General features: G+C 51.8%; 2 protein-coding genes across 5 annotated transcripts; one reads left to right on the plus strand and one right to left on the minus strand.

Annotated features, from left to right (window-relative positions):
• Positions 1-3,189: 3,189 nt before the first annotated feature.
• Positions 3,190-14,320, plus strand: XAF1 (XIAP associated factor 1). 3 transcript variants are annotated; one of them, XM_080983673.1, is made up of 9 exons: positions 3,190-3,431; positions 4,990-5,073; positions 6,003-6,138; positions 7,294-7,350; positions 8,271-8,466; positions 10,874-10,941; positions 11,725-12,081; positions 12,665-12,731; positions 14,124-14,320. In XM_080983673.1, the coding sequence occupies exons 2-9, from the start codon at positions 5,006-5,008 to the stop codon at positions 14,135-14,137; spliced, it is 963 nt and encodes a 320-aa protein (XP_080839799.1). In that variant the 5' UTR covers positions 3,190-3,431; positions 4,990-5,005; the 3' UTR covers positions 14,138-14,320. The 3 variants fall into 3 exon arrangements, with proteins under 3 accessions (XP_080839799.1, XP_080839800.1, XP_080839801.1); XM_080983674.1 differs by having other exon boundaries at positions 4,995-5,073; XM_080983675.1 differs by lacking the exons at positions 3,190-3,431; positions 4,990-5,073 and adding an exon at positions 5,129-5,432.
• A 431-nt stretch (positions 14,321-14,751) lies between these two features.
• On the minus strand, positions 14,752-26,652 carry TEKT1 (tektin 1). 2 transcript variants are annotated; one of them, XM_080983633.1, is made up of 8 exons: positions 26,630-26,652; positions 24,791-25,000; positions 23,857-24,022; positions 23,218-23,346; positions 22,752-22,895; positions 18,249-18,471; positions 16,134-16,330; positions 14,752-15,047 (listed from the first exon to the last, which is right to left on the minus strand). In XM_080983633.1, the coding sequence occupies exons 2-8, from the start codon at positions 24,978-24,980 to the stop codon at positions 14,888-14,890; spliced, it is 1,209 nt and encodes a 402-aa protein (XP_080839759.1). In that variant the 5' UTR covers positions 24,981-25,000; positions 26,630-26,652; the 3' UTR covers positions 14,752-14,887. The 2 variants fall into 2 exon arrangements, with proteins under 2 accessions (XP_080839759.1, XP_080839758.1); XM_080983632.1 differs by having other exon boundaries at positions 24,791-25,027.
• Positions 26,653-27,073: the final 421 nt, after the last annotated feature.

Genomic DNA, 27,073 nt, shown 5'->3' on the forward strand with positions numbered 1-27,073 from the left:
CTGCCCTGTGGAATGCCCTCCCACCAGATGTCAAAGAAATAAACAACTGTCTGACTTTTAGAAGACATCTAAAGGCAGCCCTGTTGAGGGAAGCTTTTAATATTTGATGAATTGTTGTATTTTAATATTTTGCTGAGAGCTGCCCAGAGTGGCTGGGGAAACCCAGCCAGATGGGCAGGGTATAAATAACAAATTATTATCATCATCATCATCATCATCATCTCCCGGCAGGGATGGGAACAATTCTTGCCTGAGATCCTGGAAAGCTTCTGCCAGTCAGTGTAGACAGTACTGAGCTAGATGGGCCAATGGTCTGACTAAGTATAAGGCAGCTTCCTATGTTCTAAGGGCAGGCAAGCAGGCAGGCAGGCAGGCGGGCAGGAGAGCCCAAGAGGGGTGAGTGGCAGGTGTACAGGTATCCAGGCAGGTTGTCCTTGGGTGAGGAGGGAGGCATTGTGTGAGTGTGCTGGACTGAGAAGGGCAACAATGGACCAGCCGGCAGAGACATCCGCCACTGGTTCTTGGAGTGCTGCCAGAGCCCAGATCCAGCAGAGAGATTCTGCTAGGCTGAGGCCAGTTCAGCCAGGCAGACATGTCCCCCATTTTCTCCAGCTAGCAGCGAGATGGAAACCACAACTGCTCCACACAGCCATTTCTGCTGAACCATTGTGCTGGGCCTGGGCCTTCTCGGCAGTAGCTCCCTCCCTGTGGAACGCCCTCCCACCAGATGTCAAGGAGAACAAGAACTACAGTATGCAACTTTTAGAAGGCATCTGAAGGCAGCCCTGTATCAGGAAGTTTTTAATGTTTGTTGTTCTATTGTGTTTTTATATGTTCTGGAAGCTGCCCAGGTGGCTGGGGCAACCTAACCTGATTTGGTGGGTTGTATAAATAATAAAATTATTATTATTATTATTATTACTACTACCACTACTACTAATACTACTATTATCTGTTCTCAAGGGCCCAGCCTTTGCTCATGTGTGTGCACCACCCCTTGAAGGTGTGGAATAAAAAAGCAAGGGCTTTTAGGCATGTGCAAAGTGCTTTAGCAAAGCCACAACCATATCCTGCGAGCGGACAGTTCTCCCAAGGAAGAGGTGTGTGGAGTGGAGTCACACATGAATCTGGGCTTTTAAACATGTACAAGAAATGGTCTGGAGTTCAGGGTGGTGAGCAGTCTGGCTTGGCTGGCGGGCCAGCGACAGCAAATTGTTTAAGGAGTGGGGGGAAGCAGAGGCTTCAAGGGGGGCAGTCCAAACTTGGTGGAAGGGCAGGAAAATGGGAAATCCAATTCAGTGTAAGGAAGCAAGGCAGCACCAAGGCAGAAGAGGGATGTAATTTCGCACACCTGCTCATGGGGACAGAACTGGCAGTCACTGCCAGCGATGAGACCTTGGGAGCAGCAAATCCCACGCCAAGGATGCTTTAGAAGAGGGACTGTAAAACGAAACCGCCAATGGCATTGTGCAAACTGGTGTTGTGACCACCCTTGAAATATTGCGTACTGCTATGGTTGGCCTGAGCACATCCAGGGAAAGGGCTCTTTGAACCCACAAGGAGACCCCCATGACCCCTCTGTGAAGGCTGGGTTCTGAAGATCAGCAATCGTGGCAGCAACAGCTGCGTCCCTGTGGCAGGTAAGCGGAGCCCCTTGTTGCCAGCCCAGCCCAGCAGGAGCCACCCCCCAAGGCCCCTGGTCCTCTTTGGACCTCCCTAGGCTCACAATGCCCAAACACAGCCTGTCTTGTTCTGTTCTGTACCAAGAAACTCACACAAGGAAACTCGCAGAGGGAGGGAGGGGGAATCGGCAGAGTGGCATTGTGAGGCCGCTGTGTTCCTTCAAGATCTCCTTCCATGGCTTTTCATGCAGCGGCGGCAGCCAAGACTATCCCAAGGAAGCCTCTCCAGTCTCTGGCACTCTGTGTGTGTCCCCCCCCACCCACTACTACTCCCCCCCCCAAAAAAAAATTCTGAGCAGCAAGATATTCCAGGAACTTACCTAGGGTTCGGTTTCCTTGGAATGAAGAACAGTGGAGAGGTTGGTGTCTTTAGGATGGATGGATTTACAATCAAAGGGACTGGTTGGGCAAGCTTGCTTTCAGACCTTCAAACAACCCTCACAGATACAGGAACCCAATAATAATAATAATAATAATAATAATAATTTTTTATTTATACCCCGCCCATCTGTCTGGGTTTCCCCAGCCACTCTCTGGGCGGCTTCCAACAGAATATTAAAATACAATAATCTATTAAACATTAAAAGCTTCCCTAAACGGGGCTGCCTGGGAAGGGACTCAGGGCATCATCCAGACTGACCCTGCTCAAAAAAACTCAAAAAAATCACTAAATCACCTGTGGGTTGAAAAGCATCTTTGGTTTGTGGCTCAAGCAGGTGGGTGGGGTGGGAGGAAGAGAGGAGCAGGCCTGGCTACGCCCCCCTCCGAATCAGCTGGAAGTCCCCCACTCATCCCCTTGTGGATGGGTGGGAGAGAGCCTTGGTAGCGGCAGCGATTCAGCCCAAGGCTCTACTCTCTTCCCACCTGTACGATTCTGTAGAATTGGTCCTGGACTTGAACAGGATGTCTCCCCAGGGGTTTTGAATCACACAAGATGTCAGGGAGGGAAGGGAGCCTTTTGTGTAACTGTTTAGAAAGGGCCTTGAGGGTCCCAGTTAAACTGCAGAACTCCCTGCCACAGGAGGCAGTGATGGCCACCAATTTGGATGCCTTAAAAAAAAGAGGATTAGGAAAATTCGAGGAGGAGAGGGCTATTGTTGGCTACTAGCCACTGTGGCTGTGCTCTGCCTCCTCAGTCGGGGCAGCAAGGCTTCTGAATACCAGTCGCTGTGGAAGCCACAGGAGGGGAGAGGGCTGCTTGCTGGCTTCCCACTGAACCATCTGGTTGGCTACCGTGTGAACAGGATGCTGGACTAGATGGGTTCTACATGCCTGATCCAGCAGGCTCCCATTGGGTTTTTAGTCCCACCTGATGGGAGATTAGCGGCTGTGGAGTTTCCCCAACCCCAAAGCAGACTTGAGCCCCCTTTCGGGAACTGAGGCTCACTAGGAAGCCCCACTTGGTGCCCCAGGGGATGCAGGGAGCATGGTCAGCGCTCGCCACAATTGGCTGGCTGAACAAGAGCCATTGTTACATGCCCAGAGAGGGTGAGGTGATGGGGTTGCACAGCTCCCTCTGCTCCCTTGGGGATGGTCCAGGCACCCCAACTGGCCAGAGCCAATGTTTTTCTCTCAGCCTCCAGAGACAGACGCCCACGGCCACCACAGCAGCGCCAGAGCTGACAGGCCCCTCCAGATCAGGACGTGGTGAAGGCAATCCCCTTGGCCCCGCCAAGCCCCCAGAACTGTGGGGGGGCAGAAGCAGGGCCCCTAGGCAGAGCCCTCCCTGTTTCTATACTGCTCTTAAAGGTACAGTATCCCCCACAGGGGTTTCAACCTGACATCTTTCCACCTTTCACCTTTGCTCCCCCTGCCCCTGCACAAGCCCACAGTAATCTCCTTCCCTACCGTAATATGTATGAATTGCTCGTCCGCGGAAAACCGTGTCCTACATCCTGTGTTGCAGGGGTTGGGCTAAATAATACTAATAATAACAATAATAACAACAACAACAACAACAACAACAATAATAATAATAATAATAATAATAGTAATAATAATAATTTATTTAAACCCCATCCATCTGGCTGGGTTTCCCCATTCACTCTGGGAGGCTCCCAACAGAACATTAGTAAAAAGTAAAGGGACCCCTGACCATTAGGTCCAGTCGTTGCCGACTCTGGGGTTGCTGCGCTCATCTCGCTTTATTGGCCGAGGGAGCCGGCGTACAGCTTCCGGGTCATGTGGCCAGCATGACTAAGCCGCTTCTGGCAAACCAGAGCAGCGCACGGAAATGCCATTTACCTTCCCGCCAGAGTGGTACCTATTTATCTACTTGCACTTGACGTGCTTTCGAACTGCTAGGTTGGCAGGAGCAGGGACTGAGCCACGGGAGCTCACCCCGTCGCGGGGATTCGAACCGCCAACCTTCTGATCGGCAAGTCCTGGGCTCTGTGGTTTAACCCACAAAGCATCAAACATTAAAAACTTCCCTAAACGTCCCTAGATGACCCTTGGGGTCCCTTCTGATTCTACAATTCTATGGTTCCATTGTGGTGGTGATGAGGAGGAGGAGAAGGAGGATGCCCTTCGTGAGAATGGTACTTTCCAGTTCAACACTGGACAGGTCCTCTGCCCGCAAGGAGCTTACAATCTAAAACTTCAAATTTTGTGGCACAATGGAGCCTGATGGCTTGGCAGGCAGAAACCCCCTGGCTGAATTCCCAATGGCATCTCTAGTTAAAAGCAGCTCAGGTAGCAGGTATGGGGTGTGGGGAAGCTCCCTTCTTCGAAAACCTGCAGTCCCAGACCAGGTGCTTCTCAGCGGCTCTGAGTGTGAGCCTGAGACCCTCACCCCGCGGACAGGTTTTCATGGACCATGATGAGTTAGGCAAAAGGAGCTAAGGGAAGGGTCATAGCTCAGTGGCAGAATAGCCGCTTTGCATGCAGAAGGTCCCAGGTTCAATCCCTTCCAGCGGCACCTGCAGGTAGAGCTGGGAGAGAACCGTGGCTGTAACCTTGGAGAGCCGCTGCCGGTCAGTGTAGGCAATACCGACGTAGATTGACCCAGGGGTCTCACGCTGTATAGAGTAGCAAGCTTCATGTGCTCGTCTGCTGCCCTCTTGTGGCCGCCTCGGGTACACCGGTCCGGCCTCTCCTGGATCGCGCCCTGCTCCGAGAAGCGCCGTCGGGGCTCCGCTCTCGGCGAAAAGGGGGCTCCCCGCCGGCGTGGGGCAGGAGAGATGGATGCCCTAAGGAGCACCACCCAGGGGTGCTGCTGCTGGCTGGTCAGCTGGCTGGCCGGTCGGCTTTCTCTATTCCCGGCTGTTGACGTTGCACCCAGCGACTAACTTTCGTTTCCACTCAGGACAGATTTTGCAGAAATGAAAGTGAAAGAGGGCGCTGGGCAGAGACGGGAGATGGAGGTGGAGACACGCGTCTGCGAGAACTGGTAGGGGATGCAGCCCTGTCTATCATTCAATATCTGTCTGTCTGTCGAATCTCCCTCCCTGCAAACAGGCTGGCTGGGCTACAGTGGGAACCCCCCTCTCCATAAATGGGACTGGGGCGCAATCCAGTAGGGTCTCCGCCCCGCGTTAAGAAACGTAGAGGGCCCGGTTGTTTTGCATGAAGGGGGCCTCTCGGATTTTGTGGCTCATGGAGAAAATAATATCTGTCGTTTAACATAAAAGGAATTGGATCAATATAATTGTTGGGTGAACTCCAGTTGTGTTGCTTGGAACCTTCCAATATTAATTCGTGACGTTTGGTTTTGGTACGGAAACTTGTTCTCGTCTGTTTTCTTCTACCGTAGGTATCCCTTTCTGCTTGTTTTGTTTGGCATTTGTTACTATCCTTCGTTCTGCTACAAATATATGGAAATTAATTTGTATAGAATTACAGCAACAGCCAGATACAACGCTTAGAGTTCCCTTCCCTTCTCGGTTTGGGGTCAGTCCCTGCCGTGGGCAGTGACGCTCTTGGCGAAGTCCCAGCCTCTCACAGTTCTGTTGAGGACTTCCCAGGCAGAACTGAGTCCTTTGCCTTGGCAAAAGGACCAAGCTTATTTATTTGCTTAGAGCTATTAAGAAAAAATCACACACACACACACACGTTCCTGGTTTTAACAGAGCATTTGCAGCAGAGTGGCTTACATACAAAACAGTCCCTGCCCCTGTAGGCTTGCAGTCTAAGAAGACATAGTACACAAGGAAAAAGGGACAAGGAGAGAGGAGGGGAAAAAAACCCAACTCAGGCACCAATTCTTATATGGTTGTTCTTATGAAAACCAAGTGGCACAGTTCAAGGGTGGTGGGAGCTGGGCTTCCAGCAGTGCTGACTTGCCCCTTGTGGCCCGTGGGCTCCTCTTCTCTCGCCCAGCAAGCGGGACGTGGTGGCTGCCAACTTCTCCCTCCATGAGGCCCACTGCTTGCGCTTCCTGACCATCTGCCCCAAGTGTGAGGAGCCGGTGGTGCTGAAGGACATGGCGGAACACCTCGCTACAGCCCATGAACAGGTAGGGCGTGGGGGATGAAGGACCATAGAATAATAGAACTGAAGAGTTGGAAGGGATCCCCGGGGGTTTATCTAGTCAAACCGCCTGCGATGCAGGAATCACAACTGCCCAGGCAGCGGGTGCTCAAGTTGTAGGACAGAGGAGCCTGCGAGGTGGGCTGGGGATCAGGATTCACATCAGAGGAATCATGGTGGACAAACACTATCTTCCCCAGCCCTGGGTGCTTTTGTAAGGCCCTATGACCTGGCAAAGACAGAGAGTGAAAGCCAAGGGGCCTGGCCAGATTATGCCCCCCAGGCTTTTGCCTCAGTACCTGGAAGGGAGCTGACTTGTGGGGAAGAAAAATCAAGCCTTTGCGTTGTGGTTAGGGTAGAAGTCTATTCAAGACTGTTTATTAAGGACAAGCAATTGCGTCCCCACCAGCCAGAACTAATTCTGATCTGATCCGATATGGGGTGTTCTGTCTACGATACGGGATTCGTAAAGTTGTCATAACCTGGTTAAGGAGACATAGCAAGAAAAACAGCATTTCTGGTCAAAACCAACCCACCTGACATGTCCTGGGGTTTTGGGTGTAAAAATGGTATTGGGGGGAATTTTGTCAGAGAAAACCCGGATGTATGGCAACGCGATGGAAAAGGCAGTGGAACCAGCTCAAAAAGCTTAAAATTACTTCATGAAATATGGCAACCCTATCCTCTCTCCTTTTCCCACTGTGAGGGAGATATGGCCTTAAGACAGGCTCAGGCAGAAGTCCTTGCAGAATCTGGACCCAAACATTCTGCTTCCATATTTGCCTTTCTCTGCCATCGCCCTCTTGCCCTTGACATCTTTAGAGCCTTGTAGATGCCCCTCAGAGCAGCCCCTCAAGCCTTGGGTTAGAACAAGGGGCTCTCAAAGCCGGTCTCTGGGGGTGGGGTGGGGGAGGCCCTTGTGGGTCTGTGGTAGAGCATCTTTCTGCAAGCAGAAAGGCCCTCCGCTGCTGCTGTATCATCACCAAGTGGGATAGCCAGTGCCCCAGAAGAGGGGCTGATCAGGCACCTTCCTCTGTTCCTTGGGGTGGAGTGGGGCGTGGTTTCCCTCCTGCTACCTTGGGGCCTCCTTGTGGCACTGCCAATGCCCTTCCTCACCTCCTCCTCCTCTTCCCACTTCCAGGTCAGATGCAAGCGCTGCCACCAGGCAATGCAGCAATTCTTACTGGAGCACCATGAGGTAAGGAGGGGGCCAACTGGCCTTCCCAGGAGGATGGGGGGGCATTTGCTGAGAGCAGGGGTCAGCAACCTTTTTCAGCCCTGGGCCGGTCCACCGTCCCTCAGACCTTGTGGGGGGCCGGACTATATTTTAGGGGGAAAATATGAACGAATTCCTAGGCCCCACAAATAACCCAGAGATGCATTTTTAATAAAAGCACACATTCTGCTCATGTAAAAACACACTGATTCTGGTCCGTGGGCCAGATTAAGAAGGCGAATGGGCTGGATCCAGCCCCTGGGACTTAGGTTGAGAGAGTCAGGAGCCTGCTTCCATTCTGACCCTGGGATAACAGCAGCCCTCCGGCTCAGTTTGGTTAGAGGGGCCTGAACAGCAGCACCCCCTCCCATCCTTGCCCACCCCAGATCCCTGGACGTGCTTCTTTTCACCCTGACAGAGACAAAGAGTTTGGGGCTGGGGTGGTCTCTGGGGGTGCCTGACAGGGAGCAACCAACACTGGCTCCCTGAAGAGCTGATGTGGTGGAAGATGTGCTCCCAAGGTTGTGTCTCCTCATTCAGACAGTGTGGTGTAGTGGTTAGAGTGTCGGGCTAGGACTTGGGAGAGACCAGGGTTCAAAACTGCACCCCCCCAAACTTGGCCATGAAGACTCACTGGGTGTGTGGCCTTGAGGAATCAGTCACTCCCTCACAGGGTTGCTGTGGGGGTTAAATGAGGACCAGCACCTTGGAGGGTACCAATCCTCACTCCGCCATGTGAAGCTCTGTGGGCCGGTCACTCCCTCTCAGCCTAGCCTACCTCACAGGGTGGTTGTGGGGATTAAATGAGCGGTGGGGGGGGGAGAGAACCATGTGACCACCTAGAGCATCACCCCCCAGCCCCCTTTCCCCAAGATGAACCCTGGTCTCTCCTCCCCCTGCAGGCTGAAGACTGCCCCGAGCGCCTGGCCCAGTGCCACTTCTGCGAGCTGGAGGTGCCCTTCCGCCAGCTGCAGAGCCACCTCAAGGCCTGCGGCAGCCGGACCACCCCGTGCTGGGATTGTGGAAAGTACATCATGTACAAAGCCCTGGAAGACCACAGTCGCACCTGCCAGGAAAACAAGGTGCTCACTGGCCCTGGTGAGTTTGCCCAAGTCCTTTTTTTTACGTGGTGAAAATCTGTGGACTCGGTACAGAGAAAAGAAAGCAGTGTGTCGTTCAACTGTGGAACTCCCTGCCTCAGGAGGCAGTGACGGCCACCAACATGGGAGGCTTTAAAAGAGGACTAGACAAGTTCTCAGAGGAGGAGAGGGCTCTCAAGGGCTTACTAGCCACAAGGGCAACACTCTGCTTCCACAGTTTGAGGCAGCAATGGATACCAGTCGCTGGAAAACCACAGAAGGGCAGAGGGTCACTGCTGAGCTCAGTTTCCCATAATGGGCATTGGTTGGCCAGTGAGAGAACAGGATGCTGCTCTCGGTGGGCCACGGGCCTGACACCGCAGGGCTCTTCTGCAGCACAGTGGTTTCCCCCCACGGACCCCAGTGTTGAAGTTACCCTGTCTCACAGAGCGGAGGGCGATGAGTTTTTACTTCAAAGGTAGCGTTTAGATGAGCAAACAGGCCACCAGTCTAATACAAGGCCTCAATACAAAGTCTCTCACAAGAGGGTGCAGTCCTTTAAGTGCAAGAAAAACAGTTTGGTTGTTACTGGAGTCCAAAGTTGTCCTTTTATTCTCATGGATGTCTCCTGGCAGGAAATGCTCCAGCCTCTTCCATTCCCCCAGCTGGCTTCCCCAGCAGTTAATCCTCCTGCTAGGTGTCCTTGATAAAAGGCTTCAGTTCACACTTATCTGCTCTGCCTCCCACACACTTCACTTTCTCCTCTCAGACCCGGCTCTGCACCTCTGTAGTCATGCATGCAGTTAATGAGAGTCACAAGACACAAGGCAGCGACTCGGGAGCTGGACCTTAATTACATTCACTGTAATGTGGTTTATTCTTTGTAAAATGCACAATTGCAATACTTCTTTGGTGTCTATGACAGGCTCTTGCCCTGCCTATACTTTTCCTTGACCCCTCCAATCTTGCATGGTGTCGATGTCTCCGAAGCCATCACCCATTCTGGGGGCTCTGAACATGCCCCACATTAACCCCTAGGGAAGGCCAACACACTGCCCTCCAGATAAAGATGCGAGAAGAGCCTAGGCTGGATCAGGCCCATAGCCCATCCAGTCCAGCATCCTCTTCTCACAGGGGCCAAGCAGATGCCCACTGGGGGGCACCCGCAAGCAGGATCCAAGCACAAGAGCCCTTTCTCCTCCTGTGGCTTCCAGCAATTGATATTATTCAGATGCATCACTGCCTCTGACCAGGGAGGCAGAGAATAGCCACCATGGCTAGTAGCCATCTATAGGCTTCTCCTCCATGCATTTGTTTAATTTTGTTTCAAAGCCAACCAGGTTGGTGGCCATCACTGCCTGCTCCCTCATCTCCTTTGTCCCAGCAAAGGGTGGTATAGCTGCTGACCCTGGGGAGAACTGAGACTGTGCCTGCATGCAGCCAACCTCTCCTCTGTCCTTTTCATGCCTCTCTTGGTTCTGTGAGACCAGGGGAGCTTTGTCGCAGCAGGAGGGAGAGACACCTGTGACTCTTCACCAGCTGGACTCCTCTCTGCCTCTTGGCCTCCCTCCTCTTCTGCTTCAGCTTCTGTCTCTGATTCTGGACTTCTCTCTGCTCACTAAGTCCTGTTACCTCTTCAGCTTCCGACACCTCCTCTTCCCAATTGTTTCTCTCTGGTCCCACCATCCCTCCGTGGGCTCTGAGCCTTCTTCCCTTGGGGGTTCCCCAGCTGGTTCCTCCTGTGCTGGGCCCGGGGGTAACCCATGAAAGTCCAGGACGGGTCTAGAATCTGAAGGTTCCACTAGGATTCAGTCTGACAGGGCCAAGGCAGCACACGAGGCAGAAAAACAGGCAAGGACAAGTACAGGATCTCAGGCAGGATCTGGCATACCTGGAGCAGGGTTTGACAGCCTTTTATCTTTGTTAGGGTAGCGGCCAGTCCTGATCCCCCGGCAACTCACCTCCCTGTTTTGCCCAAAGGCGGGCACTCCTCCTGCAAGTACTCAGGTCTCTCCTTCTCTCAGACCTGAGTCTCTGCAGCTCGGGAGGTGTCGGTGGGTTACTAGGCCCAGAGGCCGCCTCAGCCTCACCTGACCAAACTGGTAGTGGAGCAGCTGTAAGTGATGGCCCAGCTGAAGGCAACGAGGTAATCCCCACATCTGGAGCAGGGCAGCCTCAGGCCCCTGACTCGGCCCAGCTGGTGTTTGTTGCAGGGGAACCTGTGCAGACTGGGACTCTTCAGGATCAGACCCCAGACGTGGTTCAGGTGATGCCTGAGGCAAAGGATCCGGTGCAGACTGAGTCTCCTCTGGTTCCGAGTCCGAGTCCCAGGCCATCACACTTCCCACCATTCCTCTACGCCCAACCAATCTAGGACACTGACTTGGTCCGCTTGCTGCCAGTAACCCTTTCTCTCCCTGCTACAGGGCCCAAGGCCAATCTGTGCCAGCAGTGCAACAGCTGGTTCCCCGACGAGAAGTACCTCCAGCACCTGGTAAGCTTCCTGGCTCCATCTCACCACCATGGGGGCTTTGACTGAGAGGAGGCAGAGGAGGCTCTCCAGGACAGGTGGCCGAGTGAAGGGACTGCAACAGGGTGGCAATTTGTGACACCTGCCAAGTCACTGGAATCTCACCAGCCAAACCCTTGGACCCAGGGATGGGGAGGTCAATGGGACACATTCCCTCTCAGGCAGCTTTCCTGGGGGGCTGTGTGCCAGTGGTGGGTGGGGCCAGAGGCAAAAGTGGGCGTGGCCAAATGCAAAAGTGGGTGGAGCAGTGGATAGGAAGCTTTGTCTAGTAGTATGTAATGGGGGGGGGGGAGTCAGTGGCTTGTACACCACACAAATGAGCCACAACGCACGCACCAACATCACGGTGCAAGGGCCCATTCCAGCCACCCCAAGGCTTTGAGGGCACAGAAGACGGCTGTGGTCTGCAGAGACTCCCAGGGGCCGGTTGAAGGGCTCAGGAGGGCCACATTCAGCCTGATATTCCCCAGCCCATTTTGCCTACTGGGTTGTGACCCTCTCCCCATGATTAAAGATCCCCCTCCCTGCTAGGGTAAAGTTGGGGGGGGTTGGCTCCTTCCCACCTGAAAGTCACCCAGCTTGGGGTGTGGGGAGGCTGTCTGCACAGCAAAGACCCACCCCAAGCCTTTTGCCCCCATGTGTGGGACTCCAGCCAGCTTCCTTTGGGGAGGGGGGGTGTCCGGCTGAGTCAGCCCCTCCCTGGCCCTGACTCTGCCCAGCTCCAAGCACCCTTTTTCTCCTCCGCAGAACGAGTGCAGCCCCCTCTCTCAGCTCCTGGGGGCCCTCAGCACCCGGTCATCCACAGAGCCCACCTCCCCTCTGTCCGCCTTGAGCCCCCTGACCCCAGCCACTCCGCCCCCCACCCCGAGCCCGGTGGCCGAGAAGGATGTCCGGCCCAAGATAAAGGAGAAGGAGCTGTCTTCCCTGGGGAGACCCTCGATGAAGCCCTCTCGGCCCAAGAAGTCCTCCAGCCGGCCGGCCTTCACCTCCACCCTGCCCCAGGCCCTGGGGGATGAGGAAGAGGCCGCCACAGCCTATGACCAACTGGCCACCTGCTCCCAGTGCAACATCCTCCTGCCCAGGCCCACCCTGCAGAAGCACGAGGTGAGGAGGGGGAAGGGAAGAGGAAGGCATTGGCTGGGTGGAAATGGGGGGCATTTGCAGATTGCGAGTGGAGGGGTAGCTCTCCACCTGAATCCCACCCCCAGGTTCTCAAGAGGGGCACCGCCAGAGAAAGAGACCTTCCTCCAGGAGGTCTCCCCTTTTGTTGCTCCTTCTTGGGCTTGCAAAAGGCCACCGGCCCTCCCCACCTGAAAGACTCATAGAATTGGAAGGGACCAGGAGGGCCATCTAGTCCAACCCTCTGCAGTGCCCAGCGTGGCGCTCAAACTCTCGACCCTGAATGGGAGTTGGAGTCCAGCAGCGTCCACAGGGGGCCCCAAGAGGCTCGCCACCCCTGGCCTGAAAGTTTCGACTTTTGTGGGGAGGGGCTGTGCTTCCTTGCCCCCAGGTTGAAGAGTGGCGCCACCTGCTGGCTCTTCCTTGACAGCAGGGGGGGAGAGTTCCTACAGAAGTTTGGCCAGTCTGGGTCATGTATCTGCCTGTATAAACCTCCTGTTAAGGGGAATAGGGGGTCTAAGCCTGCAGGGGGAGAGACCTTCACCACCACCTCGTCTCCTTCTTCCAGAAAAAGTGTCGACGGGGAGCTTCTTTGCAGGCCCTGCGACGGAGCCCCCGGATCCTGAGGAAAGGAGGTATGTATTTATTTTATTCATTGATTGCATTCTGTTGATATCTGTCGCTCAAGGTGACGTACGTACATGGATCTCCCCCTCATTTAATGCCCACAACAGCCCTGCGAGGTAGGCTAGGCTGAGAGGCAGGGACTGGTCCAAGGTCAACCAGTGAGCTTCATGGTCAAGTGGGGTGAGGATTTGAACGCTGTTCTCTTCCAGTCCTCGCCTGATGCTCTTGCTACTCTGCCATGCCTTATTTCAGGCAGAATCTACCCTGACCCCTCTCCCCCGGTCCAGGGAGGATACATAAGCAGGGGCAGAGCCTCTGGTCTCCTCCTGCTGTCGCTGCACCCCTGAGGGGAGGAGGGGACTGAAGGAATAGAATAGGAATAGAATCATAGAAGAGACTGCCAAAGGTCATCTAGCCCATGAGTAGGCAAACTAAGGCCGGGGGGCCGGATCTGGCCCAATTGCCTTCTAAATCCAGCCCACGGACAGTCCAGGAATCAGTGTGTTTTTACATGAGTAGAATGTGCCCTTTTATTTAAAATGCATCTCTGGTTTATTTGTGGGGCCTGCCTGGTGTTTTTACATGAGCAGAATGTGTGCTTTTATTTAAAATGCATCTCTGGGTTATTTGTGGGGCATAGGAATTCATTCTCCCCCCCAAAAAAAGAAAATAGTCTGGCCCCCCGCAAGGTCTGAGGGAGTGTGGACCACCCCCTGCTGAAAAAGTTTGCTGACCCCTGATCTAGCCCAACCCTTCTGCAATGCAGAAATCCCTGACAGATGGCTATCCGACCTCTGTTGAGAAGCCTCCAATGTCCGCCACCTTCCACCACTGAGCGGCCTTCACCCTCAGAAAGCTCCTCTGTCCTTTGCTGGGTTTGGGGTTTTTTACACCTAGAGTGTCATCTCCAACCCCTGTTGGTGGACCTTGAAAGCTTGCAGTGTCTCTTGGAGGGCGATTGATCGATCCATTTCTCCCTCCAAGCAGGAGATCCAGTGCATGCTGTGCCCACCCCCACCCTCAGGATGCCCTCCCAGGGACCACAGGGGATTGCAGACCCCATTTTGTGTATCTGCTGCCCTTTTCAACCCCCCTCCCCACCCGGCAGGCCCACAAGGCAGCTTCCAGGAACAAGGGGTGGTCCAATCTAGGGAGCCACTTTGGGAAGAGGCAACCTCAGCAAACGCCCTTCGCTGCTGCGGCAGACAGGAAACAGCCAACACGCTTTTGGGGTGTTGTACAACTGTGTGTGTCCTGCTTTGCCTTCGAGCCTGGCTATGTATGGCATAGGACATACACACACACACTGCCCCACAGCCATTGCTGAAGGCCCCCAGACTCCCCTGAAGAAACAAATCCTGCTGTGGAACTGAGCCTCCTTTGCTCATCTTGTCTTGCAGAGGAGTCGAAGTAGAGAGACATCCCTCTTGCAGGAAGATCCCTGGGCTGCGGCAATCACATCTCCCACCACTGGGCGTTGGGCCAGCCCAGATTTTTTTGCCTCCCTGCAGGATCAGGTTCAAAGTAAAGCGCTTTGCAACACACAAGCCCCACTCTGCCTTATTGAGAATAAAAGAGCTACGATTCGCACCCGTGACTGAGTGCAAAGAGCCACTTTGGGATTGACTCTGGCGGAAAAAGAATCACAGAGACTTGCGGGGGTGGGGGGCAGACAAGGGTGTTGTTGAGGTGACTCACCTTGAAGCCCCCACAGTGAATGGGACCCACATCCTGCAGCTTCCATAGCCAGCCCAAAAGCAAGGAATGTGCCACCCCTCAGCTGGCCAAGCCCCTTGACCAGTCTTGTTTGTGGGATCAGTCTGTAGGGCTAGGCGATGCCTCTCTGCCTAAGGTGGGGAGGAAGAAGCAGCCAAAATACATTTTGGGCATGGTGATATGTTAGCGTATCCCAATATTTAGCTGCTGATACATCACGATTTTGAAAACCAAATATCGGCCAGTCCTACTGACCATACCCTGCCCCAGAACAAGGGTCTGTTTCTATGTGTTACAATGGGGAGAGGTGGCTTACAAGGAACCCTCGGCTTCTACTTTATTGTCGCATATAAAGTTTAAAGCGATTTGAGCCCCTTTGTGTCCATTCGGGGTTGTGTAGGGGGGGGGGTCTGTGGAGCGCAGAGACTGCACCAGCGCTGCTGCGAGGTCAGAAGTTGTTGATGGCAATGGACTCTCTCATCTGCATGCAGAGGACCTCATCGATGTAGATGGTGTTTGCTTTGACTTGGATCTCCTCCTCCAGAGACAGCTGGCGGCGGTTCAGGCCTTTCAGCTCGGCGTCGGCCTGGGCCAGGGTCTCCTTCAGCCTGTAACGGAGGAGCAGAGGGAAAGAGGGTCACGGGCCTCTGAGGGGGACTAAATAGGGCAAGCAGACCCTCCTTGCTCCTGGCCCCACCAGAACTCTCCATCTGAGATGGTCTTTGACCGTAATAAATTATCTCTCTATCCATCTTGACACCTGCGGGTGAATACATTTGCCCACAGACTGATGGGAGCATAACGCCCAACATTCCACTTGAGAATTATGGGAAACCACCAAATTCGCATGAGAAGAACCTGCTGGTTCCGGCCAAAGGCCCGTGTAGCCCAACATCCTGTTCTCACAGTAGCTAAATATCTCTAACAGCCTGGGAATTGAGATAGACTGCCCCTACACCTGGAGGTTCCATAAAAAATTAAGGACCTGCTGGATCAGACGTCTCATCCAGCATCCCTTGGTCAACCAGATGCCCCGAAGGCAAGCCACAAGCAGGACCTGAGTGCAAGAGCCTTCTCTCCCCTCTTGTGGCTTCCAGCAACTGGTACCCAGAAGCATTGTTGCCTGTGACTTTGCAGGCAGAGCACAGCCATCGTGGCTAATAGCCATCAGTAGCCCTCTCGTCCCTCTGTTAATTTGTCCAATCCTCTTTCAAAGCCATCTCGGCTTGTGGCCATCACTCTTGCTCCTTTGGAAGGGAGTTCCATAGTTTCAACTATGAGCTGTCTGAGAAGGTCCTTTCTTTTATCCGTGCTGGATTTTCCAACTTCCAGCTACGTTGGAAGGCCACGAGAACATGCATGTGAATTTGGTTGCTTTGCATAACTTAGCTCCGTTTGCCAGGAAGGCAGGTAAGGAGGTGGTGCACTGCTACCTGGGCCCGCCCTCCCTCTCGCCCCACTAGAATCAGGCCCTGCTCAGTCCCTTTGAGTTCCTGGGGAAAATACATTAAAACATCAGTCAAATGTATAAGCCTGGGTACTTCAAGGCCCCCTGCTGAGGAACCACAAAGTGCACCCTTTGCAAGGCAGCACCCACCCACCCACTCCTGGCTGCTGCTTCGGAGCAAGGAGGGTGCTGCTACCTGCCAGGGAGAGCTCTGGGGTGGGCCTGGCCCTGCAGCTGTTTTACTTGCCTCTGGATGTTGTGGTTGATCTCGTGCACCTCCCGCATCAGCCGGTATTGCGCCTTGTCCCGGCAGAGCTCCACATTGGGCCGGTGGGTCCTTGTCTCCAGGCGGGTCTGGGCCACCTTGGCCGGCCCCTCCTTGTCCAAGATGGCTTTCTTCAGGGAGTCAATGTTCTTCTCCTGAGCACTGACCTGCTCCATCACCTTCAAGCAGAAGCAGGGCGGAGTCAGGAGCAGGGCAGGAAGATCTCGGAGGACCAACTCGCCACTTCCCCTCTCTGCTGCCCCAGCTAAGTCAGAGCATAGAATCCTAGAATTGTAGAGTTGGAAGGGTTCCCCAAGGGATATCTAGTCCTGATTCCTGACAGACAGCCATCCAACCTCTGCGGGAAAACTGCCAAGGAAGGAGAGCCCACCACCTTCCAAGATGCTCCACCATCTCTTAATGTTGGAAACTTCTTCCTAATGTTTAGTCGGACCCTCCTTCCTTGTAGTGTGAATCCATTGGCCTGAGTCCTCCCCTCTGAAGCAGCAGAAAGCAAGCTTGCTCCATCCTCTCTATGTGCTGACCCTTCATATATTTGAAGGTGGCTATTGTACCGCCTCTCAGTCTCCTCTCCTCTTCTCCCCCCCCCCCCATTCACATAAAAGGCAGCCCATTAGGATACAACTGGGGTGAGGTGTCTGGAGAGCAAATCTATGACCTCTGGACCTGAAACTCCAACACTGGTCCACAGTGCAGCCGGCCTCAGAGGTGCTACAGGAATTCTTTGCCATCCCTAAAAGGTAAAGGGACCCCTGACCATTAGGTCCAGTCGTGGCCGACTCTGGGGTTGCGGTGCTCATCTCGCTTTATTGGTCGAGGGAGCCGGCGTACAGCTTCTGAGTCATGTGGCCAGCATGACTAAGCCACTTCTGAAGAACCAGAGCAGCGCACGGTACCTATTTATCTACTTGCACTTTGACGTACTTTCAAACTGCTGGGTTGGCAGGAGCAGGGACCGAGCAACAGGAGCTTACCCCATCGCGGGGATTCGAACCGCCAACCTTCTGATTGGCAAGTCCTAAGCTCTGCGGTTTAACCCACAGCGCCACCTGCGTCCCTTTGCCATCCCTACATGGGGATTATCTTTGTGGATTGATCCTTGAAAGGAGGTGCCGTGCCTCTCAACCAAGCCCATTGCTAAAACCTGAGCACTGCAGTTTAAAAGAGTGGAAAGCTGGCTTGGGGGAGTTCAGAGCCCTGATAGGCATCAGACATGCTGCCTTCCCCAGGATTGACATAGGTAGTTTATGTAATTTTATTTGTTTATTGCAATTGCACGCTACCTTTTTCTCCAAGGGTGGTATACATTGTTCTCCACTTCCCTGTTAAATGCCCACAACACCCCTGTGGGGCAGGTAAGGCTGAGAAGCAGTGAGTGGCTCAGGGTCACCCAGTGAGCTTCATGGCTGAGCGGGGAATCATTGCTTGATCTCCCCTAGTGTGACACTGTACCCCGATGCCACACAAAAGCCCTAAACATGGTGATGGGATGGAAAAGATAAACCGGCGGTTTGCCCCCTTTGTTCCATCAACTCCTCCCTACCCTATGAAAAGCATTACAGTCATACCTCATGTTATGTTCTTTCAGGTTATGTCCTGTGGCGACCCGGAAGTACCGGAAAGGGTTACTTCCGGGTTTCGCCGCTCTCGCATGCGCAGAAGCGCAAAATGACGTCACACGCATGTGGCGGATTGCAACCCGCGTGTGCGCAGACGCGCAGCTGCGGGTTGCGCTCTTTTCATGTTGCGAATGGGCCTCTGGAACGTATCCCATTCACAACCAGAGGTACCACTGTATTCAGAACAGTGGTTTACACAACCCACTATGGAAGACAATAACACAGTAAAAGAAGAAAAACTGTAGCAATTGCACATATTAAAACGATATCATTTAATGAAAACAGATGCACTCAATCCAGTAATGTGATGCCACCTCTTCAGAGTCTGATACTGACACCTCCATTGCCCCCCTAGGGAATTCCACTGCCCCCCCAGGGGTGCTACTACTCACTTAGGGAACCACCAGGCTAAGTGGTGACCAGATGGAGCTTTCGCTGCTGCCGGTCCAGTCCTTACCTTGTCCAGGTGGTCCTCCAGTTTGGCCTTAGCGCTCTTGGTCTCCTTCAGCCGGTTCCGGAAGGCGACGTTGACGGTGTTGATCTGCTTGCGCAAGTCACTGGCCGCCTGGGAGAGTATGCTGTCGATCAGGGCCCTCAGCGCTAGGGAGTTGTTGCGCTGTTGGTCGGCCTTTTCCACATTCATGTTCGAGAAATCCTCCCATTCTTCGGGGCTCACCGAACTGCCGGGGAAATGAGAGAGGGGGAGGGAAGTGGGGGGGGTCACTACTAGCTGGCCTGCCCTAAATCTTCAGGCTCAGGAAGGGGAGAGAGGTTCGGGGGTGGTGGTGGTGGTCCCAGTGATGCTAAATGTTATGAGAATTATGAGGTCTAAGATATAAAATAAATGTTCATAAATGTACCAGGCAAAAACATACATAAATATATAAACCACATGTCTGAAACAGTACAGGAAAACAGTCCTGAAACCATTTTGACTCTCCCAAATTGACCTCAAATGTTTCTCTGCAAAAAGGAATGAAATGGGAAAACCCCATTGTCTCTGTGCTCACAAATCCTGCCTTAAGGGCACATTTGTGTATGAATAGGGTGAGCCTGTGACCTTGATTCAGGAACTGAGCATTTACCATCACAAAAGAATGGCCAGGATGCCCAGGTAAAAGCAATCAGTGACCATTATCAGGTATCCTGGCAGACAGGTTTTCTGCTGTAGATGTATATATGATGTTTTAGGGGGGTGGTACTGAGCTACAGGGGAAGCAATTTCTATATAAGAGCTTGCACACCAATGTTCTGGGTTCCTCCTCCCTCCTTCGTGGGGGTGGGGTGAGCACCCTGTTGCAACAGTTTAATAAAGATCATGCTTACTAGCTGCTTTGCTTCTCAATATTCTCTGATTGGCCTCTGTTATTTTTCTCCTACCGATAGAGGACCTACATAAGGACTCTACACGGGCTTTTGGGTACCCCATAAGGGGAAAGGAGCAGGGTTTTTTCCCCCCTTATAACACTAAATAAACAGTATTGTTTCTGAAACAATACTGTTTCTGGCCCCGTCTTATTCAACATCTTTATCAACGACTTGGATGATGGACTCAAGGGCATCCTGATCAAATTTGCAGATGACACCAAACTGGGAGGGGTGGCTAACACCCCAGAGGACAGGATCACACTTCAAAATGACCTTGACAGATTAGAGATCTGGGCAAAAACAAACAAGATGAATTTTAACAGGGAGAAATGTAAAGTATTGCACTTGGGCAAAAAAAATGAGAGGCACAAATACAAGATGGGTGACACCTGGCTTGAGAGCAGTACATGTGAAAAGGATCTAGGAGTCTTGGTTGACCACAAACTTGACATGAGCCAACAGTGTGACGCGGCAGCTAAAAAAGCCAATGCAATTCTGAGAAACTAAAAGATAAAGTGCAAGACTGGCTTCATTATTATCAAATAAGAGAGGCTTATAATTTAGACAAAAAAAATGGCTTCCAGGTGGAAAAATCAAAGTTGGAAACAGAACTGTTAGATCCTAAAACAAAGATACTTTCAAGAATGTATAACTTGCTGTTAAAATGGAGCACTCAGGACGAGACGGTTAAATCTGCTATGATTAAATGGGCACAGGACGTTGGACATAACATTATGTTTGCTGACTGGGAACAGTTGTGGACCACAGGTATAAAATTTACGGCATGCAATGCCCTAAGAGAGAATATTATGAAAATGATATACAGGTGGTACATGACCCCAGTCAAGCTTGCAAAAATCTATCACTTACCCGATAATAAATGTTGGAAATGTAAAGAAACTGAAGGTACATTCTTTCACCTGTGGTGGACGTGCCCAAGGATTAAGGCTTTCTGGGAGATGATTTATAATGAATTAAAAAAGGTATTTAAATATACCTTCTTGAAGAAACCAGAGACCTTTCTCCTGGGCATAGTCGGCCAATTGGTGTCAAAGAAGGATAGAACTCTCTTTATGTATGCAACAACAGCAGCAAGAATACTCATTGCAAAGTATTGGAAGACACAAGATTTACCCACTCTGGAAGAATGGCAGATGAAGGTGATGGACTATATGGAATTGGCGGAAATGACTGGCAGAATCCGAGACCAGGGAGAAGAGTTGGTGGAAGAAGATTGGAAGAAATTTAAAGACTATTTGCAGAAATACTGTAAAATTAATGAATGTTAAAATGATGTTGGATTGAAAATAAGTGGTTTTGGTAATAAGGTTAAAAAGAATATGCAAATACAGATAGTCATATGGACAAAAATATATAGTTATAATAGGTTAAGTCACAGAGTAAAGATAAATGAAAGAGGGTAAGGATTTGCTGAAAGGATTTTGTAAACGGGAATACAAAAAGGGGAGGTGTGAGGAGGTCAAGGAAATAAGTAAATGAGCCTAAAGATATTGAAAAATGGATTTTTCTTTAATTTTTTTTTTAAGCCATCTGTTTTTTGTATTTTGTATTTCCTTTTTTTTTTCTTCTCTTCTAGGATTTTTTTTTTTTTGGTAATTTTTTGTATTTTTCTTGTTATCTTTTTTCTTTTTCTGGCTATGTTTTCTTTTTAGTTTGTTAAACCTATGTTTATTGTAAAATCCTAATAAACATTTTATAAAAAAAATAAAAAATAAATAAAAAAGCCAATGCAATTCTGGGCCTCATCAATAGGAGTATAGCATCTAGATCAAGGGAAGTAATAGTGCCACTGTATTCTGCTCTGGTCAGACCTCACCTGGAGTACTGTGTCCAGTTCTGGGCACCACAGCTCAAGAAGGACACTGACAAACTGGAACGTGTCCAGAGGAGGGCAACCAAAATGGTCAAAGGCCTGGAAACGATGCCTTATGAGGAACGGCTAAGGGAGCTGGGCATGTTTAGCCTGGAGAAGAGGAGGTTAAGGGGTGATATGATAGCCATGTTCAAATATATAAAAGGATGTCACATAGAGGAGGGAGAAAGGTTGTTTTCTGCTGCTCCAGAGAAGCGGACACGGAGCAATGGATCCAAGCTACAAGAAAGAAGATTCCACCTAAACATTAGGAAGAACTTCCTGACAGTAAGAGCTGTTCGACAGTGGAATTTGCTGCCAAGGAGTGTGGTGGAGTCTCCTTCTTTGGAGGTCTTTAAGCAGAGGCTTGACAACCATATGTCAGGAGTGCTCTGATGGTGTTTCCTGCTTGGCAGGGGGTTGGACTCGATGGCCCTTGTGGTCTCTTCCAACTCTATGATTCTATGATTCAACAAGATTTTCTCTCTAAGGAATTGGGGCGATGAATCCATGTGGAACTCTGATGTGGCTCTGCCTCTGAAGAAGGAATATGGTCCCAGCTGTCTTCTGCTCAGGGTTTTCCAAAGCATAAAAGTTGGTGCCTCCTTCAAAACAGGCAGAGAGAGATTGTGTGTGTGTGTGTGTGTGCTTATGTGTGGGGTGCCCACGTCAGCCTCTGTCCTTGGGGAAGAAGTATGGAACAGCATCCGCCTTGCAATGGAAGGCCCAAGGGACAATCCCCATTGGCAACATCTCCACATAGGGCTTAGAATGCCCTCAGTCTGAAACCCTGGAAAGCCAGCACTGCTGCCAGTCAGGGTAGACAACACTAACCGAAAGGACCAACGGTCCTGATGCAGCATAAGGCACTTTCCTGTGTTTGTGGGTACGGTACTAGTTTGTCCTTATCAAAAGAATTAATCTGATGGTGCATGGTGTTAATCTACTCAGCAATCAACAGACACTTTGTTTATTTTGCGGGGGACTGACACTGCAGTTTGAGAGCTGCAATTTCAGGTGTTTCCTCCTGGAGGGAGACACACACATTCCCACAGCTGGTCAGGGTGTACACACCTGTCTAGCCCTTACCAGAGGGCAGCAGCGGGCAAAGAGGCTGCAGTTACATTATGATTCCACCAGATTGTGGGAAATCTTGGGGAGAAGGAAAGGCTAAGGAGAAAACCCTACACAAATCCGGAGTCCTTAAGATGTGCCTTGTATGCCTCCTTCCAACAACTCCTTGCAGCCAAGCTGGTACCAAACATTGCTCTGCTTTCCTTTGAACCACATCAGCAAGGTCGAGAGGGGGTCTTGTTGTCTGGGCAGCCCAGGAGCTCCATACACACTGCCCAGCCTTGCACCCCTGCGAGTTCACTTTGCTGCTGCTAACACAGCAGTTTGACTTCACCCGCAGAGGCACACTCCATTGTCTCGAGACAGACAGATGCCAGCAACAACAATTGGAAGGCGGGTAGAAAGAGCCTGAGGTTATGTCACCTGGTCAATACCACCTGGGCAACAGAGGGCAGAAAGCAGCAGAACCTTTTTTGGGAAGCCAATTCCATTGCTGCCCCAAAGAACTGCCGACCCCATCTGTTCCCACATGGGGCAACTCTCTCCTTGCCCCACACATTGTTGAAGTGAAGCGAGCTCCATAAGAGTTCAGCTGCCCCCGTTGTGCACCTGCCACCCTCCTCCTCAACCCATCATGAGACTCACTTCTCCTCGACCTTCAGGACATTCTGGGCGCATCTGATATCCGGCGTGTTGTTGTTGAGGTTGGAGCAATAGTTGTCGATGTTAAAGGCAGTGTATTTGTCCTTCAGGTCCTGCTCCAGGTTGTACTTGGCGGAGCGGTTGAGCCTGGAAGAGGAAAATCAGCTGTTGGATGGGGAAGAGAATGGGGCAGAAAGGGGGCGGAAGGCAATGCCAGGCTGCAGTGGTGATCAGGTGTGGAACAGAAGTATCATCACTGCTTGCTGTTATTAAATTTATTATCTGTCTTTCACCTGCAGAGTAGACAATACTGAAGGAGATTGTTCCACCTGCAACCCATCCACACATCCTGGGAATAGCTGTATACACACACACACACTTTTCCAGCCCTGCCCACATACTCTCCAGAATCCCCACTCTCTTCTCCCCACTCTCTGCCTGTCCCCCAATGTGTCCCCCCCCCCAATACCTGACTTGCTCAATGGCTTGCTCCAGCGTCCTCTCTAGTAGAGCGACGACTCCCTGAAGGACCTCGACTTCCTTGATCAGTTCCTGTTCCACCTCATCATGGACCAGGTCAATCCCAACGCGCCTCTCCCTGGAGCAGAAAAAAAGAGGAAAGGAGGAGGAGGAGGAGAAGAAGAGGAGGAGTTTGGATTTGATATCCCGCTTTATCACTACCCTAGGGAGTCTCAAAGTGGCTAACATTCTCCTTTCCCTTCCTCCCCCACAACAAACACTCTGTGAGGTGAGTGGGGCTGAGAGACTTCAGAGAAGTGTGACTGGCCCAAGGTCACCCAGCAGGTGCATGTGGAGGAGCGGGGAAGCGAACCCGGTTCACCAGATTACGAGTCCACCGCTCTTAACCACTACACCACACTGGCTGTATTAAGCATTAAGAGCATAAGAAGAGTCCTGCTGGATCAGGCCAATGGCCCATTTAGTCCAGCATCCCATTCTCATAGTGCCCCCCCCCCAGATGCCCCAGTGGCCTGCAGTGCAGAGGATTGGACTATATGACCCACTGACTCCCTTCCATCTCTGCAGTTCTATGATTCCACTTGGGAGAGGCCAGAATAATGCCCCCAATATATTCCCACGTCCTCACCGGTTCAGGAGACACTGCTGAGAGATGCAAAGCGGCTGCTTGAAATTTTCCAGTGCCTTTTCCAGCCGCGTCTTGAACGACAGCAGCACCTCCGTCTCCTTCACAAGCTGGTCGAGTTTGTCATCCAGTTGCTGCTTCCAGAACTTTATCTCCTCGAGCCTCTGCTCTGCGGGAAGAGAGGGAGCCAGGTGACGCCCAGGGGAGAAGCCCACAGCACCAAGGCCTCTGGCGGTGGCGGGGCCTCTGGGCTCAACTTAGAGAAAACCCGTGCTTTGTGATTGCTTTTTAAAAACACACAAATAAGCAACTAAACCTCATGGCTACAGATGAAGGTGTGGAATCAGACTGGACTAGATCACCCTCTGGGTCTACAGGCCAGTGAGTCAATACTCCTTGGCTTCCAAAGGGTGAAATGAGCAGCTGTCCACTGCTGAAGACAGAATGCTAGGAATTATGGGCCTTTTGCCTGACTCAGCAGTCAGTTCAGGGTGAGATATAATAATTTATTATTTATACCCCGCCCATCTGGCTGAGTTCCCCAGCCACTCTGGGCGGCTTCCAATCAAATGTTAAAAACAATACAGCATTAAATATTAAAATATTAAAAACTTCCCTAAACAGGGCTGCCTTCAGATGTCTTTTAAAGATAAGATAGCTACTTATTTCTTTCACATCTGAAGGGCGCCACAGGGCGGGCGCCACTACCGAGAAGGCCCTCTGTCTGGTTCCCTGTAACCTCACTTTTCGCAATGAGGGAACCGCCAGAAGGCCCTCGGCGCTGGATCTCAGTGTCCGGGCTGAACGATGGGGGTGGAGATAGGGACCCCCAAGAAGATTCCACCTTTTGTAGGGAGGCCCAAGGGAGGCCAGTGAACTGACCCTTCTCCCCAGCAGAAACCAAGCCTCCTCCACAGACAACCCCACCCCAACCTACCTATCCTCTTATTGACATCGCTTTGGGTCTTCTGGGTGGTCCTCTCGATTTCATCCACTAGACGCTGGCTCTCGTCCAACAAGCGCTCAGAGCGGCACCTCTCAGCCTCTGCGCTGCTGTACTGGGCCTTGTTGGCGATGTGCCACTCGGGGGGCAGGAACTTGGGGGGTGTTTGCAGGAGCTTGGCCATGCTCCCTTCTCAGGAAGGTCCTTCAGGGAGAGAGGGCAGTTCAGCACCTGGAGAAGGAGATTCAGACGGAGGAAGAGGAGGAGGAGAACTGGATTTTCTTCAATTAACTACACCACTTGTAGTGTTTAAGACAACTTTACTTGGTCAGAACAACAGCAGCCGCTGGGGAACCCCGCAAAGCAGAGTCCACCAGAATATAGGTTACACAGGCTGATACAGGTCTACTGAGAGCAGGTTTGGCCCCAGTGAAAAAAATGGTTCGGGGTCCCAACCAGCTAAAAAAACCTTCATTGCCATGGGAACAGGTAATGCGGGCACGGAGGAGGGGCTCCAGAATGTGGCTGCGATTGGCTGCTGCCACTTCGGAACCCAAGGAAGAGGGAATGAATGCATGAATGAACCACCTAAAAAGCATTACACAGGATATAAAAGAAATGTGTGATCTCGGTTAATGATAAGTATGTTAATATTTGTTACCTGTTGAGAATGTTAATATCCTAATGACTAATCTCAATACAGTGGTACCTTGGGTTACAGACGCGTCAGGTTACAGACTCCGCTAACCCAGAAATAGTACGGTACTTCGGGTTAAGAACTTTGCTTCAGGATGAGAGCAGAAATCGCCCACTGGAGGCGCAGTGGCAGCGGGAGGCCCCATTAGCTAAAGTTAATCAGGTTAAGAATAGTTTCAAGTTAAGAACAGACCTCCAGAACGAATTAAGTTAATAACCCGAGGTACCACTGTACTATAACCATACGCTTCAAATGTTAAACGTGGGTGTAGCGCAGTGTGCATCACCCCACAATTTTGCTGTTATCAGCAGGGGGTTCACTTACGAAAACCTACAAATGTGATTGCATTTCGCAGCAGTGTCATACTGTCAAAGTGCAGAAGCAAATGTTTGTACAGAGTCGGAAACGCTCAGTCCATGGTACAAGTACACAAGCCATTATTCAGAAGTGTGTGTGTGTGTTACATAAAGCATATGCAAGATATTCGAGGTCCAGACCCCCCTTCCGAACTACCAAAAATTTGTACCTGCTCTCCCCTTGCCAGCCCTGAGTTTATAGAGAGGCCTTCCTTCACCTTAGTTTTACACAGGCATAAAAAGTAAGTCACATTCTCAGAGAAAAAGCAGGTCTTCATGATCAGAGCAGGATTCCTGATTCAGCCAGGGAGCCTCCTCTCTATCAAATTGGCTCAAGACTGAGTTTTTCCTGCACATACATTCTAAATACAGTCTGGCTTCAAGCACCAGGCCTGTTGGCAGATCACTTCTGTGTTACAAAGGGGGGCACAGAAGGGGCAAGTATATTTCTAGGAGAGCAAGGAAGAAAAAACGACAGCCTATTAATACCAGCAGTTCTGAAATAGGGGGGCGAGTTCCTTGGTTTTTTTGGGGGGGGGGCTTGCTCACACCTCCCTCTGGCGCCGCCTACCAGGACCACCCTCCGTTGCTTGGGAGAGGGGAGAGGCTTGGACGGCGCCGCTTTCAGCTCAGATTGGGGGGTGGGGTGGCGGGGATTTAGGATCCCAGCGCGCAGCCCCTCTTTGGCACTGGATCGCCTGCTTGCAAAAACCCTGAGGGCTCTAAACCTAGACCGAAAGAAGACAGCGAAGAGGATTAAGGTTTAAGAAGCCAGATCACCTTTCCGCAGCAGCAGCAGCAGCTCTCGTCGTCGGCGCGCGCGCTCGAAGCATCAAAAGCTGAAGCGCTGAGCAACAAACCCGTCGCCATGGGGACGGGTAACGCGGGATCGCGGCAACGGGGGCGGAGTTCCAGAATGCGGCCGTGATTGGCTGCCGCCGCCTCCGAACCCGCGGAGGAGGGAAGGAATGAATGAACGAACCCTGGAATGAATGAAAAGGCGCGAAGCCTGGAAAACCGCGAGGGCGGCGTTTCTACCACTGGTCAGGACGGGGAGGACGGGCGCACGGCACATGCTCAGGGGCGCCCTCGTTCTCCAGGAGAAGTGGAAAGCGACTGGAGTTCTTTATTATTATTGTAGTGTGGGGAATGGGGGCCATGACAGAGGCATTTATAAAATGACGCGTGGTGTGGTCAGAGGACGGCTTTCCTTCCCCTCTCGTA

This window comes from Podarcis pityusensis, assembly GCF_964106645.2.
Source record: "Podarcis pityusensis genome assembly, chromosome: 15".
In the NCBI taxonomy this organism is placed as follows: Eukaryota; Metazoa; Chordata; class Lepidosauria; order Squamata; family Lacertidae; genus Podarcis; species Podarcis pityusensis.